This window comes from Argopecten irradians, chromosome 3, assembly GCF_041381155.1.
Source record: "Argopecten irradians isolate NY chromosome 3, Ai_NY, whole genome shotgun sequence".
NCBI lineage: Eukaryota > Metazoa > Mollusca > Bivalvia > Pectinida > Pectinidae > Argopecten > Argopecten irradians.
In genome coordinates, this window is record NC_091136.1 from 56282190 (window position 1) to 56302382 (window position 20193).

The window sequence follows — 20193 nt, forward strand, 5'->3', positions numbered from 1 at the left end:
ATCAATAGGCTTTATCACAGTCACTTTCCTCGGTTGAAAATCAAATATGGCGGCTCGCTTCACTTCGGACCGTATCACTACCCTGACAACGATAAATACAGGTAGTCGTTCCGCCTTGATTATCTCAATTTTTATTCGAAATGGACATTATTAATATATATTATCAAATTGAAAAAAAATATATGTTAACAATAATTGAAAAGTGTCATTGTTGTATTTCAAACCAAACTGCAGCTATAACATTCAACAAGCGGAACTATATCTTCGGTCATCCTGACTACCGTAGTTACCCAACTAAGCAACCATCACCGTTTTAAATTGTACGTAAAGGTAGATTTATTTATGTAAATGTTAGCGCTACATGTAGAATATGTCTGTATCCCATTGCGTTCATACCACCTTTAACGCAAGCAAAACACTGTTCAATCTCTATATGAAGGATACAATCAAATATTTAATTGTATGAATAATTTAAAGGAATAATTTGCTTCTCCTGAATAGCATATACGTTATAATGATGTCACCACTTTTAAGACATTGATACGCCGAAATGAAATTATACTGGAACTGTGAAATGTTCCATACTGTTTAAAGTTTTTTGTCATCAATATTGTCCAATTAATCAATTAGACATTAGAAATAAGACTAAATCATCAATACCAGTGTTCTTAAGTTGCACAAATGTCAAATATAACGAATGTATTCTATACATTCAACTATCCACAAATGTCAAATATAACGATTGTATTCTATACATTCAACTATCCACAAATGTCAAATATAACGAATGTATTCTATACATGCATCTATCCACAAATGTTAAATATAACGAATGTATTCAATACATTCAACTATCCACAAATGCCAAATATAACGGATGTATTCTATACATTCAACTATCCACAAATGTCAAATATAACGAATGTGTTCTATACATTCAACTATCCACAAATGTTAAATATAACGAATGTATTCAATACATTCAACTATCCACAAATGTCAAATATAACGAATGTATTCTATACATTCAACTATCCACAAATGTCAAATATAACGAATGTATTCTACACATTCAAGTATCCACAAATGTCAAATATAACGAATGTATTCTATAAATTCAACTATCCACAAATGTCAAATATAACGAATGTATTCTATACATTCAACTACCCACAAATGTCAAATATAACGCATGTGTGTTCTATACATTCAATTATCCACAAAATGTCAAATATAACGAATGTATTCAATACATTCAACTATCCACAAATGTCAAATATAACGAATGTAGTCTATACATTCAAGTATCCACAAATGTCAAATATAACGAATGTATTCTATAAATTCAACTATCCACAAATGTCAAATATAACGAATGTATTCTATACATTCAACTACCCACAAATGTCAAATATAACGCATGTGTTCTATACATTCAACTATCCACAAATGTCAAATATAACGAATGTATTCTATACATTCAACTATCCACAAATGTCAAATATAACGAATGTATTCTATACATTCAACTATCCACAAATGTCAAATATAACGAATGTATTCTATACATTCAACTATCCACAAATGTCAAATATAACGAATGTATTCTATACATTCAACTATCCACAAATGTCAAATATAACTAATGTATTCCACAAATGCCAAATATAACGAATGTATTCTATACATTCAACTATCCACAAATGTCAAATATAACTAATGTATTCTATACATTCAACTATTCACAACCTACAGTGGTGGTTTTTTCTCTAAGTAGATGATACATTTCTTAACTTTTGACTGGCTGGTGCATGTTGGGATTATGTACGCAAATAACATAACTTCCAGAAGAACAAAAACACGTGTACTTTAACTTTCGTCGTTAGGAAACCATCTGGTCGTTACAGAGTATATTCTTATATTTTTCCTCTCATTTTTTATAAACAAAATAGCCATACAAACATATGGATTTGATCTCTATCAATATCGCAGCTAGGTTTTGGTCAACCACCAAACGCTGACATCTAACTTTCAACTTTCGTGATGAAAACCACACAGTATAACAGCGAGTGCTAAAATGTCAGACTGTTAGGCTGTATAACGGATGTACATATTGTTATGACAAGTTACAATATCGAGGTTTTCTTTGGCTTTTGCAACCCTGATGCAACCCTGATGACAATAATCCTTCTAACAAAGGTCAATGGAAAAAGTTCTTGAAACTCATAGTGAAACTAATGATAACATAAGTAGAGGACAAAGTAAAGAATGTACGGCAGTCAAAAACTTACACTAGTATAATACTAAGCTGAATATGAATCGTCCATGGTAGTTGAGTGACCTTATAAACCTTTCATTTGTCTTTGAAGCTGTTCTTGTCATTTGTAAATCATATGGTAAAACGGTAACTGCTATAGTGTTACCGACATTTTTTGATATAATGCCATATTCTGTTTGCTTGGATGGATTAATCCTGGACACCATTGTCGATTTTTCTCAGGTCACTGACTACGAGTATGTTAGATTTACGGAGATGAACGAAATTGAGCAAACATAATTTGTTCTCGGCAGACGACCAGAAGTTGTGTCTTTATAAAAAAAAATAGAAATAATGAGAAGTGCCGCAAAATTGATACCAAAAATGTATCCAAAATTAATGAATCAGTATATATGTAGTAACAACAAGAACTAATTGAAATATACTCATCAGCAAATTGGACTTAACTTTATATTGCTTAAATCTGCAAATACCTAACCCTAAAATATTTCACCTATGTAAGATTCTGCACTGCACAATTTCTTTTTTATTGTAATGTCATGAAAAGGGGAAACTAAAGATTGTATATCCATATATTTGAGAACATTTGATCATTATCATTTGTTTAGCTGAACACCCATCCGGATCCAGGCAACTATACCGAACGCTGACAACTAACACTAGACCTTGAGAAAACTAATGATACAATGTCGGCCACTAGCCACTCGATAGCTACGAAGTTTTCAATACCCACACTGCTCCTGTGTCTCTGTGGATTGTCAGACACCTTCACGACTAAGCCACCACCAGACGACTTGCTGTAGTTCGTTTGACCCTGATGTCAGAATGTCAGAACCTCTTTACATTTAGCGGTTCGATAAATAAATTGTGATTCAATAAAGATGAGCGATAAAACCTACTAGTTTATAATTTAAAAGCTCCCTTTTGTTTTATACAAAAGGCTATTGTCATTGTTTCTTTTGTCTTTTACTTTTGTGAAATAAAAAAATGTAAAATATGAAATGCCGATATTTACTACCTCTTTAAGCCACAATACAATGCCGTTAATCAATGATAATCTTTTATCGTAAAGTAGTGAACAGATATAAAGACAAATAAAACAGTTCATTTCATGCATTCGACAAATGTGTTGCAAGTGTTCCTCATCATAGCAACGATCGTAACTCACAGCTTCGAGTGGTGAACCAACTCTTAACGGAAATCTAGTTTGTGATGTGCCATCTTTTATGTGATCCCTAGGTTCTCTGTGTGTAAATGTTTTTACATGGTTGGTTCATACGTATTAAATGACAGGCGGATGGAGGACATCTGTTTTGTCGTGCCAATAATCCAGGGAACATCCATTTGTGATGAAGTTTCTTTTGATCACCATCTTGGTATACATGCACTTTCTCTCTCATCCCATATTGGTAACCAGTTCGGTGTGAAATCCACACGAGGAAAATTACCCATTCATCATTTCAATTGATTGATATGTAGTTGAAATTAATTTGTACGAAAGACCAAGGAAGAAATGTAGAGTTTTTCCCCTGCTTCGTTTGAATTACAATGCATTAAGTTGTGCATGTCAGTTGTCAGTTGGTTATAAATATCCAATCTTTTTTGTTATTAGAAGCTTTGTCGATTTCCTACTAGTGACATAGGTTTTGTGAAGATTAGCTAATAACAGCTCTGGTGTTTATTCTGTAAGGTATATGACCTTTGTACAGTACTACCTAAAAGAACCAATATTTGGTTTATAGGATGTTATTGTCTAGATGTTATTTTCTTTTGAGATTGTGTACTGCTCAAAGAAGACCCTATTTGGTTTGGAAGATGTTATTTTCCTTTGCAATTTGTGTACTACATTAGGACGATATGTGTTTTATTTTGTGCAGCGTAATTAACTGGTGATGTATTTAGGACATGTAAAATATTACATTTTCCATCTGAATTATCTCTAGCACTCGACACAATATTTTGACATATGACTTGCTTAACTTATTTGCCAAGCTCTTGACATATCACTTTGAACGTTTAGTTTAACATATCCGGTAGCCCGAGATCACACAGATCGAGATGATATGCTGAGCGATCGAGACCATTCGGATACAACCATACTGTGCCTCTATTTGTTCCAGCCAATGTTTTGATCTAATTTCGAATTTTAATACTCCAATAGAGTCACTTCTCATTTCAGGTAGTTTACACAATGCAATAACATTGTTTAGGTATAAAGAAACTGGATACGACGATAGTTTGATTAGACAAAAAAGAGTTGATGTATAACATACATGTATCCCTTTTCCATGATACAAGACGGAAACGTGCTGTTGTAATTTAATTGTGTTTGTTGTCAGTTAATATCATCAGAATTATATTGGTATATGTCTCATGTTCGAACCCCATTCTAATCCCACACAAATTGCTTATCTTCGTACAAATTACATTATTGATTATAAGACAATGCTTTTAATATATAATGGAATTCCAATGCACATCATTTCAAATATTATTGCTATTTTATCTGACTAAATATAAAGCTTATAACTCATTTTAAATAAGTTTGTATACTTCCGCTGAGTGAATTAATTATCATTGTTTATACCGTATCATTGTCATGTTTCCCGCTTTTACTCTTGAGAAATACAGAGTTATCGAGAAAATAAATAAACAGAACAGCGCTATCTCCCTATTGTTAAAAGAAACGAAAGTCAGAAAGATGTCTCATAAGTACAAGGACCAGCTTGCCGATCAAGGTATCTCTGAGCCAGTATTTGTCCATTGATTACACAAGATACTTGTGTTTAGACTTTAAAGTTATGTAATAGTCTAAGTATCACATAACCCGTCCGATATCAATCACCCATCATCTTCTCCTCTTCTTATTACTATTTTATGTTGAATTTATATGAGATTTGATGAAACTCGAGGTTTACAAAAATAAAAACATTATATCTGTATTGGTGAAACTTTGAATTTCTTCACATTACCACAACAACTACCTTTCAAAGATTTTCGATGCTAAATGTGTAGCTAATACTCCGGTGGAAGCAGCCATTTTGTCACGCCGCTCTCGATCTTTGTGTCCTGACGTGTTGTTTCATCATAGCGGTACAGCGGATTTCCTGCGCTTATCTCGATGTCATTATCATTGTGACGTCACAAGTGTCGTTTCGAAATTGCTGTTTATCCTTGTCGATAATGAATTGGTTATTGCGATTATTGAATTATGAATTCCGTCTGGACAACGACAAATTCAACATGAATTGCTAGCACATTTAATTAATTTTGCCGTGTCCAGTTGGCATTCAAACTGCCATAATTGCCAAGTGAATGACATTCATTGCTCAAAATGACACTGTATCTAAATAAAAATATCATAAGAAAACCTCATAATATTTAGATTTGGACTTGTTGATAATCCCTTTTGTTTTCAATTCGCACACTATGGGAATGCGCGAAAATCCAGACATTTTTACAGAATGTTGAATCAATTCTTGATAGCTTACCCATTACCAAGGATACGTCCTTGCCCATTACATTATGTAACATGTGCCACAACAGGGCAAACATATTGACATGCTATTGTTTCTTCAGTTATCTATTGAAAAACATCAACTTTGCGATAATCATTCAAATGGACAGACAAACATGTATTATGCCTTATAAATATTAGCTGAACACAAAATTATGCGCTGTCAAATTCTTGGTTTTATGTCTTATCTATGTTCAGATGAAAATAATCACTTTACAATTACTAATAACACTGTAAACATGCAAAATATACTTGTAGAACACAATACGACCTCATTTATATTGATTGTTTTGGCAGCCTTGTCAAAATTCAATTTGAGATGTTATTTGTACTTGTAAACTCAAAACCTGTGCATTGAAAAGTATTGTTATTCTCAAAATATTTATTTTTCAGAAGTTTTCAAAATATAGAAGTTACATTAGATATCAGTACACAATCATTTGTTATTCTCAAAATGTTGGAAATCACATACAACTTTAAAAGCCCATTGCATTTCCAAAACAAAAAATAAAAGTTTCTTAAAATCAATATTAACATCAGAAGATGTATATCGATGACTTTAGATGAAGTTGTAACACCAAACAAATGCAAGTTTCCCTGCGTAATTTATGTTAACATTGAAGATTCATTTCGTCTGGCGCAGTGATAGTCAATTGACGCGCAGTAATATTAGGACGACGGAAAACATAAGACGACCCGCGTTATGAAAATTAACATTTGATTTATTTCAATTAAATTGTTCAGAAGGTGATGATAGGTGTAGTATTAATAGTAAGCTAATAACTTTTAGGACTCTACAAAATTAGCAATCCCATATTAAAAATCAACAGCCGTTTCACAGAGGTAGTGGGTCTTTAAGATGGGTTCTTAAAACTCATATTGACTAGATGATTTTGAGACAAGCCGCAGTGCAAATACAAATGCATATAGAATTATATTAAGCAAGGATAATGTTTTAAAGATAAAGAAACAAGTTTATTAATGACACACTCAATATGAATTTCAGAATTGCAATATCAAAAATTTAGCTAAGTTGTCGGAACGAGAATAGCTAAATCCTGTGAACGTACCTGAAGAGTTACTTCCCCTTCATAAATTTAAATTACTACGTAATTATGCCTAAAACTCATTAATATTACATCTATTACAATATCAATTTATTTTTAATATAAAGTTATATAATAGTGTAACCATGATAGCAATCATTTAAAAATATTTGTGGTGCAATAGAAACTAATTTATTATTTATATCTGTAACCTTAAAAATAGATATTACATATTGTAGAAATTTATAATGCATATGCATTGCTGTTAGAAGAAGTTATGTTTGGAAACTGTAGTAGGCTTGTCCTGCTATTTCAACAATTTAACAAAAGAACGTTAGGGGTATATTATAAGACTCTTTCATATGTGGATATGAAGGATAGGGATATTCTACCCGAGGGTCACAAAATGTAGTAAAACCCGAGGCTTGCCGAGGGTTTTGCAACATTTTGTGATCCCGAGGGTAGAATATCCCTATCCTTCATATCCACTTATGAAAGAGTATTTTTCTTTCATACCACGACGTTTCACTGCAATTTTACAACTATAATATCCCGCCATTTTGAAATAAATTCGAAGAAATCCACGACTGGAAGTCAATTTCCATACATGAAAAATTACGTGATATTTTCAACACAAATTCCGTTGCTTGCATCTTTTATAGTAAAACCAGTCAATTTTGTGAAAAAATGTTAAAATTTTACCGAGGAAATAGAGATTTTGTTGACGCCGTGACGTCACGAGGCTTTATTGCATGGGTAGCCATGCAATACAGCCTCAGGCGACATGAGTGTATTGCCCTAGACCAGCCAGTATTACACGTGTAGGTATGAAAGAAATAAAGTTTATTATTCTGATTATGTATTAATTACTAATGACTGATGTGACTGTAATAATTGCTTATGCAGACGATTAGTTGGTCTTCTCTTAGCTGTTGTGCAGAAATGTCTGGGTTTAAACTTTTATACTGTGCAACATATAGTCGAAGATAGTAAATTTTCTTCGAAATTCTTGATATTTAAATTAACGTAAGATTTAGTACCTGTAAAAGCACAGGTTATGTAGAATTTTACTGATGATCTATCACAGTTACTCCCCTTTGATCAGTTCATCTATAATATCTTGAAGTTTTAGTTCCTTATAGATGCTCCACCGCCGACAGAGCATAAATAATATTCATCATTTGAACGCTAATTGGTGTTTAATCGTGTATATATATGTCTAATTAACACAAAAAATATTATAAAATAGTTTATTTAGCCTTTGATGCATGCGCAATCAGTACATTATTTCATATAGGATATAGTGCCTCGGAATTTCTTCGGAATGCAATTAATTATTTTTGATATTTTAACTTGAAATAAAATTAGAAACTCAAACATTTCAACGGTGGTAATGGACCGATGTAAAGTAAGTAATTTTTGTAACTGAAGAAAAAATACTAAATCGTCTGCTCCTGTGTTTGGTAATAAACCATATTCAAAATAATTGTGTCAAAGAGTAATTAATTTGTTAGATTACATAAGAGAATAAGCTAGAAATTTTGATACTTTAATGAATGTATTCATGTTTATAATTTACATAAACTGACAAAGGAAAAAAATTTATATAAACAGACACATATAATGTACATATGCACGACACAGTTAATTTTTAAAGAAGCGCCATCCCCCAAAAAGAAGAAGAAGAAGAAAGAGAAAAAATAGAAGAAAGCCATTCCTTAACTTATTAGTGACCTATTGCTGGAAAGTTAAGGAAGAGACAGCCAGATGTATAATGACTATATTTTGGTCCTATAAACTAAAGACTGGACATAATGAACTATGACGTACAAAACTAGATATTGTTTCAAATCACATTGTCTGTCTACTAACAAGTCCTACCCAAACCACAAACTCCATAACATATTTAAAATGAAAATTTACTTCATATGACATTTAAATATGCTCCACCGCCGACAGAGCATAAATGATATTTATCACTTGAACAATAATTGGTGTTTAATCGTGTATATATATGTCTAATTAAGACAAAAATATTATAAAATAATTTATTTTGCCTTTGGTGCATGCGCAATCAGTACTTAATTCCATATAGGATATAGTGCCACGGAATTTTTTCGGGATGCAATTAATTATTTTTTGTAACTTTAACTTGAAGTGAAATTAGAAGCTCAAACTTTTCAATGGTGGTAATGGTGTAAAGTAGGTAACTTTTGTAACTGAAGAGAAATACTAAATCGTCTGCTCGTGTTTTTGATAGTGAAAAAAATGTCATTTGTCAGCGGTGGAGCATCTTTAATATTGGAAACATACAGCGGATATAGATGGAAACGAAGGCCTTTTGTTATCGTGCATATATGTAAAACGAGTACACTTCAATGCTATTTCGTAATATTTCAATAATTAAAAGTTGTATACTATATATACACTTATCATCAATCCAAAAGCAAGGAAAGAAACTGAATTATTTGTTAATTTCCATTATTCGCTTACAATGTATAATTACTGCATACTTCTAACATCTCACAAAGGAAAAATGTGACCAATAAATGTCTTGCTATCCACAGTTCAGTCCACAATAAACCTGGCCAATCAGGATTAATTGACCATAAAATGAGCTGTATCCTCCATTCATTGCCAATCAGGATTATTACATGACCATGAAAGGGACTGGACATGAGTGCAGTTGACCATGGTAACAAATGTTGTAAGTGAGGGGAGATAATCATTACTCACCTTGTTCTGATGATTAGATTAATCAATAGACCAACTAACCAATGCTGACAAAATTAAAAAAAAAAGAATGCAATGAGAAATTCACATTTATTTTAATGTACACCAAAAAGCTTAATTAATTATTATTTCATTTAAGTATTATTTGATAGCGACTCCTTATTGAAAGGAAGTTTCAACTCTTCAGGAACTTTATATCAACAAATGATGTCTTGGTATTAATATGCATTTTATCAATAAAAAGCACAGATGGAATTAATTTTATATAAAATCTACTTACATTTAAAGCTTGATAATAATCCAATTGTTTCATACTGTACATATCCCGTAAAAACATTTTGATGCAGCATTTCGCAGAATCAAAGTTTTTATCTCTATACATGGTAAATACCCTTGTGCTCCTTACGATGGATAATAACAAACTGATGTATCAGCACTGAGCAAAAAACTAATACTGAAAAGTGCTCACAAACATAATAGGTACAGGTATATCAAAAATTACGATGGCCGACAAGAGCCGGGCAAAAAGATATATGAAAAATTTGTATCACTTTTTATCATGGTACAGTTTTTCACATCTTTTAGTGTCATGATATGGTACAAAAGCATGTGAAAGTGCGTTACAGAAAGATTATAAACATCTCTGGAAAATTTAGATTGCATTCACATTTTTATGTACCAATAGCCGAAAAGAGTCGGCAGAAAGATGTGAAAGTTAATTCCTTTTCTCGTGTTTTGTACCACTGATGGTACAAAAAAAGTGAAAGCATGGTATTTTAACATGTGAAACGACTTAACTTTCACACCTTTCTGTACCATCAGTGGTATAAAAACATTTGAAAGCGTGGTACAAAAACATATGAAAGGGTCTGAGCTTTCACATCTTTTTGTCCCATCAGTGGTACAAAAACACGTGAAACCGTGGTACACAAAGATGTGAAAGGAGCGTTGGAATGTTATTGTCAAACACCATGACCAAAGCTGACCCCGAACAGCAGCAGTTTGATAAGGATGTCACAACAAGCATAAAATGTCGTTAAGCGCTTCTGAGGAAAAACAGAAACGAAACTATTGTGCTAGTTTTCGGGTGTAACTTGGGGCCTAGATTTGTTAAATAAAACCTGTATGATGTGGTCATTCTTATAATGTAGACACATAATTGAAACATGGTTTCCACAATAATCGTATTTGTCTAACTATTTTATGGTGTTTTTCCATGAAGGTGTATTCAATCTAACTATTTTATCAGCTGCATCAAGAAGTAATTTCTCAAACTCAGTAACCTTTGAGTCTCTTGCCTTTTACATGTTTCTGTGCCATGGCTGTTTTCTGACGTTCTTTTGGTACAGTAAGATATAAAAGTGACTGCTCACATAAATACTGCTTTCACATCTTTGTGTACCATGCTTTCATATGTTTGTGTACCATTTATGGTACACAAACATGTGAAAAAACTGTACCACGATAAAAAGCGTTAATCTTTTTTTTATATCTTTTTGCTAGGCTCTTGTCGGCCATCGTAAAAAATACAGAACAATGGGAGAGTGGGGGTACATATAGGGATGGAAAGGTGTGAATTTTTCAATCAATCTGTCTTTTTGTTCGAGGTTAAGAAGCATGCAGTAAGTCAGTTATTGCATGATTTCTCGTCACTCGGGACTTATAACCCCCTCGCTTTGCTCGAGTGTAATAAATCCCTTATTACTTGAAAACCATGCAGTAACCTTTACTTATTAACTAAACAGTCAAACAAACATGGTATTTAAATCAATATATTAACATAGGTCAAAGTGTTCTCAACGGAAGGTGAGTTGTGTTCAAATTAGCGTAATCGCAATGTCGTATGAATACAAACCCAGTGCCGTACAGGACTACTTCTACTATTAATTTATTATCAGATTAGATGTTGCGTCTTTGATAATCTAAATAAACTTACTTAGTTTACATTTTACCTTTACACAGTTTTTCTATGATGTAATGCTTAAAAGACGTTTTCAGTCTTATAGGAGTCAAAAGACTGATACTTATATAGCACAAACAAGATTATGCTCGTCAGTGTACAAAGAAAGGAACAGGGAATTTTACAATGAATTGTAAACAAAATTATCTCGTCATTTCCTCGGATTTCAAAATACCAGAGTTGTTATTAGATCCAATTAAATATGTATTTGACATCAAAACAGAATATGTGTTCAAGCATTGTTACGGTAATAAACAACACATTGAATTGCAGGTCATGACTACAACTAAGGGCTTTCCCCAAGAATGTTGGGGGAGTTCCATAATGTCATGACTACAACTAAGGGCTTTCCCCAAGAATGTTGGGGGAGTTCCATAATGTACGCCATTACTGTCACCCGACTCACTCCAATAGGACTATATATAAGGGACGTCTGATTGGTGAACAATTCTGGGAGCTTCCTAAGGCAATGCTTTTCAGCGAACTATAAGATAATTTGCGTAAATACAAATAGACCACCAATAGATTCCCAGGGAAAGCATTTTTTACCCCATTGGACAATGATATCTGTAATTCTGGTGAGGGTAGGCATTCTCTGTCTTACCAAGGGCAAGGCAGTCTGCACGCGTAGAACATATCGGGGTGATAACTCAGAAGTTGTAATACGTCACATGCAAATAAACCTTAACCTGTGCAGTCCAATTTAACATTCATTATATCTCTATCTCGAACTTGTGTTTCACGCGCGTGCTGAACATTCACCTAATGATCTACACATATCCACGTATCCCGATGTAAAGACTACGTTTAAATGGTTTTGACTTCAAATATTTCAAAATGATGTAGATTCTTGTTTGTCAAAGTACAATGAATTTAACAAATTTTTTGAAAAGTGAAAAAAAATCTTCAATCTGATAGAGTTTAATTATTTGTCTTCGCTTTTTTTAATCGCGTATTTATAGTTTCAAATTTGATTTGGAAATTACAAGGGCAGAAAACGGATCAACCCCTACATAAAGAGTAGGACAGATATATATCTACCCTAGGAGGAGCCTCGGGTAGTTTATATTTCTCTGTCCTACCTCGAGGTAGGGAAATATCCTATTAATCCGAAACCTTATCATTATCCTTCGTTTTTGCATTCAAAATACATGGCATGCATTATCACTTGTCTATCATCCGTACAAAGGGAAGAATCTACTTTTCGGATCTATAACGCGTTCGTAGACCGATGATATACATTCAGCAGCTCGGGTGTGATGTCAAGGCCACACTAACTTCCCCCAGTTGATATTCAAATATGGCGGCTCGCTCCACTTGGACAGCGATACTTAGTAGTTTCGCCTTGATTATCTCCAATTTAGAAATGGATATTTTTTTTATATATATGATCAAATATTGAAATTGACAAAACTGATTTTAAAACATCTGAACGTTGTCAATGTTATATTTCTAATCAAACGGCAGTTATACCGCTCAACAAGCGGAACTATATCTTTGTTAATCCTGAGTTACCGTAGTTACCCAACTTAGAAATCAACATCGTTTTAAAATAATGATTTAGACTTTGTATTCAACGAAGGTGGAAGGACGTTGTTTTGATCGATCCCATTTGATTTCGGATTATCAATCAGGTTTTAGGCATCCAATCATGCTCTTGTGCCATATGTATTTTTCTGATTTGTAATTCGTTCACAAAAAAAATCTCCCGTAAATCATCATCCTTGAAGGTTGAGAACAGACGGCCGTCAACCCTTTCTTTCCGACATACTTCAGCTACGTCGTTTAATCCACACGTGACTAGCCGATCTGCTAACTGGACCACGGATAGAGAAGTAAAGTGGGTCTGAACAGTCCCACCAGCCACATCTAGGGGTGTGTAAGCATTGTCAGGACTTTTGTCATGCTGTAATCGTGACTCCAGTGTCTCATATCGGGTACTTTCACCCCGATTAAGCTTGATATTAGGTTTTTTAGCACCTTCTGGGATTTCGTAATCATCTTCCTCCTCGCCGTCCTCAACATCCGTCTCTGGTTTCTGCTTTCTCATTCTGCTGGTTATCTTGGACTTAAGTTTCATTATCATGTCCTTTATGTTACTTTTGGTGGTAGAAAGATCGAAAGTCTTTGTTTTAAGAGGACTAGAGGCTTTTGCAACATCTATGTTGTCAGGCTCATCATAGATATTATCTGGCTGTTCATCTGGTATTTCGTACACTTCATTCGGCCCTATTTCCTCAATTTCCCGTTCTTCTTTCGGTATTGGATTTTTGATATTTTTCTGTAATGTTTAAATGACAACATATCTATAGAAGAATAAGATTTACTAAACTAAATACAGAAACATGGTAAGATATTTGATAGTTTTAAATCGTGAAGAATAGTTGGCACTGTTGGATGAAAGAGTATGGCAAACAAAGTTGCTAATGTGGATAGCGCATTCTTATCTGATTTATGATGAGTATATCATTGTCTTGTCATAGCACAAATTATTGAACTTGAGATCTGATTTTACAAATGTAACACTGAAAAAGAATGGGGTCTGAACGAAATGAGATATCATGTGTCAGATGATCCCAGTTCTTCTTCGGCGCAGTATACGTCCATACGAGATCTTGGTCGGGATTTAACCTAGATTGGTATGGTAGGAATGGAGAGACGCTTACTCTCCAGGAGAACCTGAGACTACTCTCACTAGTTTTAAATACATAGGCCCTTTACACCTGTCTGGCTTTTAATTCGTTTAGTTTCCATTCGGTAGCCTAAGTTTGGATCATATTGATGGCCGCTGTTTAAGTTTGGATCATATTGATGGTCGCTGTTTAAGTTTGAGTAATATTGATGGTCGCTGTTTAAGTTTGGATCATATTGATGGTCGCTGTTTAAGTTTGGATCATATTGATGGTCGCTGTTTAAGTTTGGATCATATTGATGGTCGCTGTTTAAGTTTGGATCATATTGATGGTCGCTGTTTAAGTTTGGATCATATTGATGGTCGCTGTTTAAGTTTGGATCATATTGATGGTCGCTGTTTAAGTTTGGATCATATTGATGGTCGCTGTTTAAGTTTGGATCATATTGATGGTCGCTGTTTAAGTTTGGATCATATTGATGGTCGCTGTTTAAGTTTGGATCATATTGATGGCCGCTGTTTAAGTTTGGATCATATTGATGGTCGCTGTTTAAGTTTGAGTAATATTGATGGTCGCTGTTTAAGTTTGGATCATATTGATGGTCGCTGTTTAAGTTTGGATCATATTGATGGTCGCTGTTTAAGTTTGGATCATATTGATGGTCGCTGTTTAAGTTTGGATCATATTGATGGCCGCTGTTTAAGTTTGGATCATATTGATAGTCGCTGTTTAAGTTTGGATCATATTGATGGTCGCTGTTTAAGTTTGGGTAATATTGATGGTCGCTGTTTAAGTTTGGATCATATTGATGGTCGCTGCTTAAGTTTGGATCATATTAATGGTCGCTGTTTAAGTTTGGATCATATTGATGGTCGCTGCTTAAGTTTGGATCATATTGATGGTCGCTGTTTATGTTTGGATCATATTGATGGTCGTTGTTTAAGTTTGGATCATATTGATGGTCGCTGTTTAAGTTTGGATCATATTGATAGCCGCTGTTGATCTACTTCCTAGTACAGAAGAAATGTTAACTTATTTGGTGGACTGGTTATAAACAAGGGACGATAAAAGACTACCTTTATCAAACGTGTCTATACACCAGTAATAATAAAATGTCGGGATTTATATTATAGCAAAGGTAACGAGGAAAGTACGTGTTTGTGTGTCAGTCACGACCATGAGTCAGTGTTTCTGCTTTGACATTCCTATGTGTTGAACACCTGATAACATGATATTAAGGGAAGGTGTTATCGATTATACTTACAGGTACACTCAGTGGCAGCCTCGGCATATCCAGATCCATGGCTTCGAGGTCTGGACAGAAAGCAAAATATCATGGAATCAAACAATTATTTCGATTTAAAATATTCATGAGTTGAGACTTTTTTTTCAATTTTTTCCTGTTTTAAAATGAGTAGTCAGACGAGAGGGATCATGCTATCATTATTACTACTATTGTTATAGTCTCACTGTTGTAAACTAGAGGGACCATAGTCTAACTGTTGTAAACTTCATTCATTCATTTTATTCCGTAGGCCTTTCGACCTATAGGTGAAAATAACAACATGTATTTATCAATTGCAACGTACCAATCCATATAAGGAGAGTGATCAACAAATATTGGAATATTACATAGGTTCATAATAATAATAATAATATTCATGTAGTAAAATAATATATTATGAATTCAATGCGAGACAGTTGACAGATTTCAAACTCAAATCTAATAAATGAAAGATAATTAACAAGGACACTTATATATTACATTTGTTATCTAAATATATATTAATAAGGCTTTCAATTCCTCCTTTTGCATGCTAAATATAGATATTTACCTAGATTGGATAATTCTCTTACATTATTAATACTTAGGAGCTGTATTAATTTGAAAACAGATGGTCTTTTATAATAGTATTTTTTGATGTATTTCAACCTTAAATCATTATAAAAAGGACACATCAGAATAAAATGAAATTCGTCTTCTACATCTCTTAGGTTACACTTAATACATATTCTATTTCTACGTAAAATGTTATGGTGTCTACCAACCTCAATATTTAAGTTGTGACATGATAATCTAAATTTGGTTATTACATGTTTGTATTTGACCTCAATAGATTTACGTAGATAAAATTGGACACAATGATTGTTTATCAAGTGTTGGTATAATGAACCTTTTGGTGAGGCAGATATTTTTGCTAAGATGTTTTGCTTAGTGCTATCAACTAGTCTCTGTTTTATTATTTGAAAAGCAACGTTGTCAGGAATGTAAGTGTCAACCATATAACCGAGTCCTAATAATGCTAATTCATTCTTAATATTACTTATCCACTCGTCATTTTCGTTCACGCGATCATCGAAACAAGTTTTCACAATCAAGTTATCCGTATTTCTGAGCTTTAACCAATATTTAAACACTCTTAGTTTTCTAACTACATACATAGGTAAGCGACCTAGTTCACAATATACTAAATCATTACTTGTAGATTTTCTAACTTTTAGAATTCTCTTACAAAAATTCAAGTGTACCCTTTCTATATCTGGTGCTTTGTGTAGTCCCCAAATTTCGGCTGCATAACATAGAATACTACTTACATGTGAATCAAAAACTGAACAATATGTTTCAACATTCAAACAAGAGGGACTATAGTGTAACTGTTGTAAACTAGAGGGACTATAGTGTAACTGTTGTAAACTAGAGGGACCATAGTCTAACTGTTGTAAACTAGAGGGACCATAGTCTAACTGTTGTAAACTAGAGGGACCATAGTCTAACTGTTGTAAACTAGAGGGACCATAGTCTAACTGTTGTAAACTAGAGGGACCATAGTCTAACTGTTGTAAACTAGAGGGACCATAGTCTAACTGTTGTAAACTAGAGGGACCATAGTCTAACTGTTGTAAACTAGAGGGACCATAGTCTAACTGTTGTAAACTAGAGGGACCATAGTGTAACTGTTGTAAACTAGAGGGACCATAAGTCTAACTGTTGTAAACTAGAGGGACCATAGTCTAACTGTTGTAAACTAGAGGGACCATAGTCTAACTGTTGTAAACTAGAGGGACCATAGTCTAACTGTTGTAAACTAGAGGGACCATAGTCTAACTGTTGTAAACTAGAGGGACCATAGTCTAACTGTTGTAAACTAGAGGGACCATAGTCTAACTGTTGTAAACTAGAGGGACCATAGTCTAACTGTTGTAAACTAGAGGGACCATAGTCTAACTGTTGTAAACTAGAGGGACCATAGTCTAACTGTTGTAAACTAGAGGGACCATAGTTAACTGTTGTAAACTAGAGGGACCATACTAGAATGTTAACTGTTTAAACTAGAGGGACCATAGTCTAACTGTTGTAAACTAGAGGGACCATAGTCTAACTGTTGTAAACTAGAGGACCATAGTCTAACTGTTGTAAACTAGAGGGACCATAGTCTAACTGTTGTAAACTAGAGGGACCATAGTCTAACTGTTGTAAACTAGAGGGACCATAGTCTAACTGTTGTAAACTAGAGGGACCATAGTCTAACTGTTGTAAACTAGAGGGACCATAGTCTAACTGTTGTAAACTAGAGGGACCATAGTCTCTAACTGTTGTAAACTAGAGGGACCATAGTCTAACTGTTGTAAACTAGAGGGACCATAGTCTAACTGTTGTAAACTAGAGGGACCATAGTCTAACTGTTGTAAACTAGAGGGACCATAGTCTAACTGTTGTAAACTAGAGGGACCATAGTGTAACTGTTGTAAACTAGAGGGACCATAGTCTAACTGTTGTAAACTAGAGGGACCATGTTATCGGTATTACTACTATTTTATCGGTATTACTACTATTATTATAGTCTAACTGTAATAGTAAACTACGTATTTCAATACGTGTATCTGCCGTAATCATTCGAATCGTTGTATCAAATATATGTTATACGCATTTCTGATAAGTTTTATCTTAAATCACCAAAATACACAGATTATTTATACGTATACGACGACCTTGAAGTTACATTTGACCTTTAATTATACTTTTAGGAATAACATATGTGTGTATGATGACAAATTAAACTTAAACATCGTTGTTAATGCACATGCGATTATCACATGCGATTATCACCCCCCCCACCCCCCACCCCCCCCACACACACATACACACACACACCCTCCCTAGCAAAGTTTTACACATATACCACAATTATATCAATCATAAATCAAGTGAAGTTAAGTGAATTGTCATGAAAATATGCCAATAACATAGTGACGAGACAAATACGAGAAATTCTGAATTAAACATTTCTTTACTATGCCATCCGTACTAGTCTGTATAGGTATCCCTGAATATCTGTGTTAGTAACGCCCCAATACCTTGTTCAATCGACTGGGAGGGTTTACGGGGAGGTGGCATCGGCTTTCTGTCTTCATCTAAAACAAAGTTTGAGTATTAGTTATCCTCAGGGCATGCATACAGTATGTATTTGTCGTATTTTACTAAAAAAATCGTTTCGCTAGCCCCCCCCCCCCCCCCCATCTGAACAAAACGGTTCAATAAAGATCGTATTCCGTATGAAAAATGGCGTTAGTAACCAAAGCAACACCTTTACAGAATATATAAAGGTCTACTTAATTTCATAAACCATTATCTCGTCAAATGAGAGCATTTATGATTAAGACAGGATAACACGTATATAAATATTACCAATATCTACGCATGGTACGTTTGTACCACATCATTATCTCGGCCTTTTATTGTTTTGACTATGCAACTCGCATCGATAACCAAAGGCATTCAAATCTAAACTGAACCTCCATATATCATCAACCAACAGTTGATGGAAATCATTGTTTTGTCTTTTACCTGATCAAAATATTTAATGTAATGTTATGATAGAAACTTTTTTGCGTATACTAACCGCTTCTATTGCAATACTGAATGTATATAAATAACGACAAAAGGAAGTACAAAATACTACACTTGATATTTTACCTTGGAGCTCGGTTTTGGTTTTCACTCTTGGTGGTACCGGTGGTGGGGACCCTGGTACAGAGAGAGAAATTCGGGGAGCTGGAATCGGTAACGAAAATTCAACGTAAGCGTGTGTTTTTGTCTCCTGCGAACTTCCTTTTTGCAAAGACGGAATCATATTATCAGGTTTGTTCAGACATATAACAACATCGATGTGGTCAGCTATGTCTTTGTTGAAGGAAAACTGCTTATTTGGAACGCTGCCATCTTGGCTTACATCATAACAGCTCCCAGATATTACATTTTCGCTGGCGGTGTCCAGTTTAACTACGTCTCCTTGAGACCAGCTCTCAGATTCAAGTGCATTGTAACTACCTCCAACCACCTTCACTATAATGGGAACCGTGCGGGACGAAACGGCTTCTCTCAGAGTATAAACGTCCTTGGACCAAACCACATCGCTATTGCTTGCCATGTTCCTGTTAAATCAGTCCAATCTTACAGTTGTGATCAGGAACGCGGAAGTCATTGAGGTTTAGAGATAACACTCGCTATATTTATCAATCACCGTTTCACTGTTATATATATTTTAAAGTTACATCACAGGGTTGTCATGAGATTTTAACTTTATCTATTTTACAACAGTTGCGAAACAAGCTAAATGAAATAGTTTCATTGTTGTTGTTTGTATGTGTGTGAGTATTTGTTTCTATTTCTATTATGACTAGATATTCGGTGTCTGCTTTTTTATTCGTCTGTTGAGTTTTGGAGTAAATTCTGAATAAATGTATTGTACATTCATATCAGGCTTGTGTTTAGATGTAGACATACAATTCGGTAGTTTTTGTGTATTTTAACTCGACCAATACGTTTAAGAAGCACCTGTTCCTCACATTATTGCATTTAAAGTACGTCTAATAACACCTGAAAACTTGTATTTCACTGGTATTTAGAATTTGTAAGTTAGTAGGCCCAATAACACCTAAAAACTTGTATTTCACTGATATTTAGAATTTGTAAGTAGTTATTTCCAATAACACCTGAAAACTTGTATTTCACTGATATTTTGAAT

The 20193-nt window shown here is 34.1% G+C and overlaps 1 protein-coding gene across 1 annotated transcript; it reads right to left on the reverse strand.

The window, feature by feature from the left end:
- Positions 1-7274: 7274 nt before the first annotated feature.
- LOC138319160 (uncharacterized) lies at positions 7275-19632 on the reverse strand. The gene is made up of 4 exons (XM_069262103.1): positions 19143-19632; positions 18524-18580; positions 15432-15481; positions 7275-13815 (listed from the first exon to the last, which is right to left on the reverse strand). Exons 1-4 carry the CDS (start codon positions 19594-19596, stop codon positions 13165-13167), a joined length of 1212 nt encoding a protein of 403 aa, XP_069118204.1. The 5' UTR covers positions 19597-19632; the 3' UTR covers positions 7275-13164.
- Positions 19633-20193: the final 561 nt, after the last annotated feature.

Bases quoted from the DNA above. Each gene is read 5' to 3' on its own strand.
- LOC138319160 (XM_069262103.1), bottom strand. From the start codon at position 19,596: ATGGCAAGCAATAGCGATGTGGTTTGGTCCAAGGACGTTTATACTCTG. The intron at 15,482-18,523 runs GTATTGGGGCGT...CTTTCTGTCCAG, and splicing joins CTCCCAGTCGATTGAACAAG to ACCTCGAAGCCATGGATCTG. The intron at 13,816-15,431 runs GTAAGTATAATC...TAAACATTACAG, and splicing joins GGCTGCCACTGAGTGTACCT to AAAAATATCAAAAATCCAAT.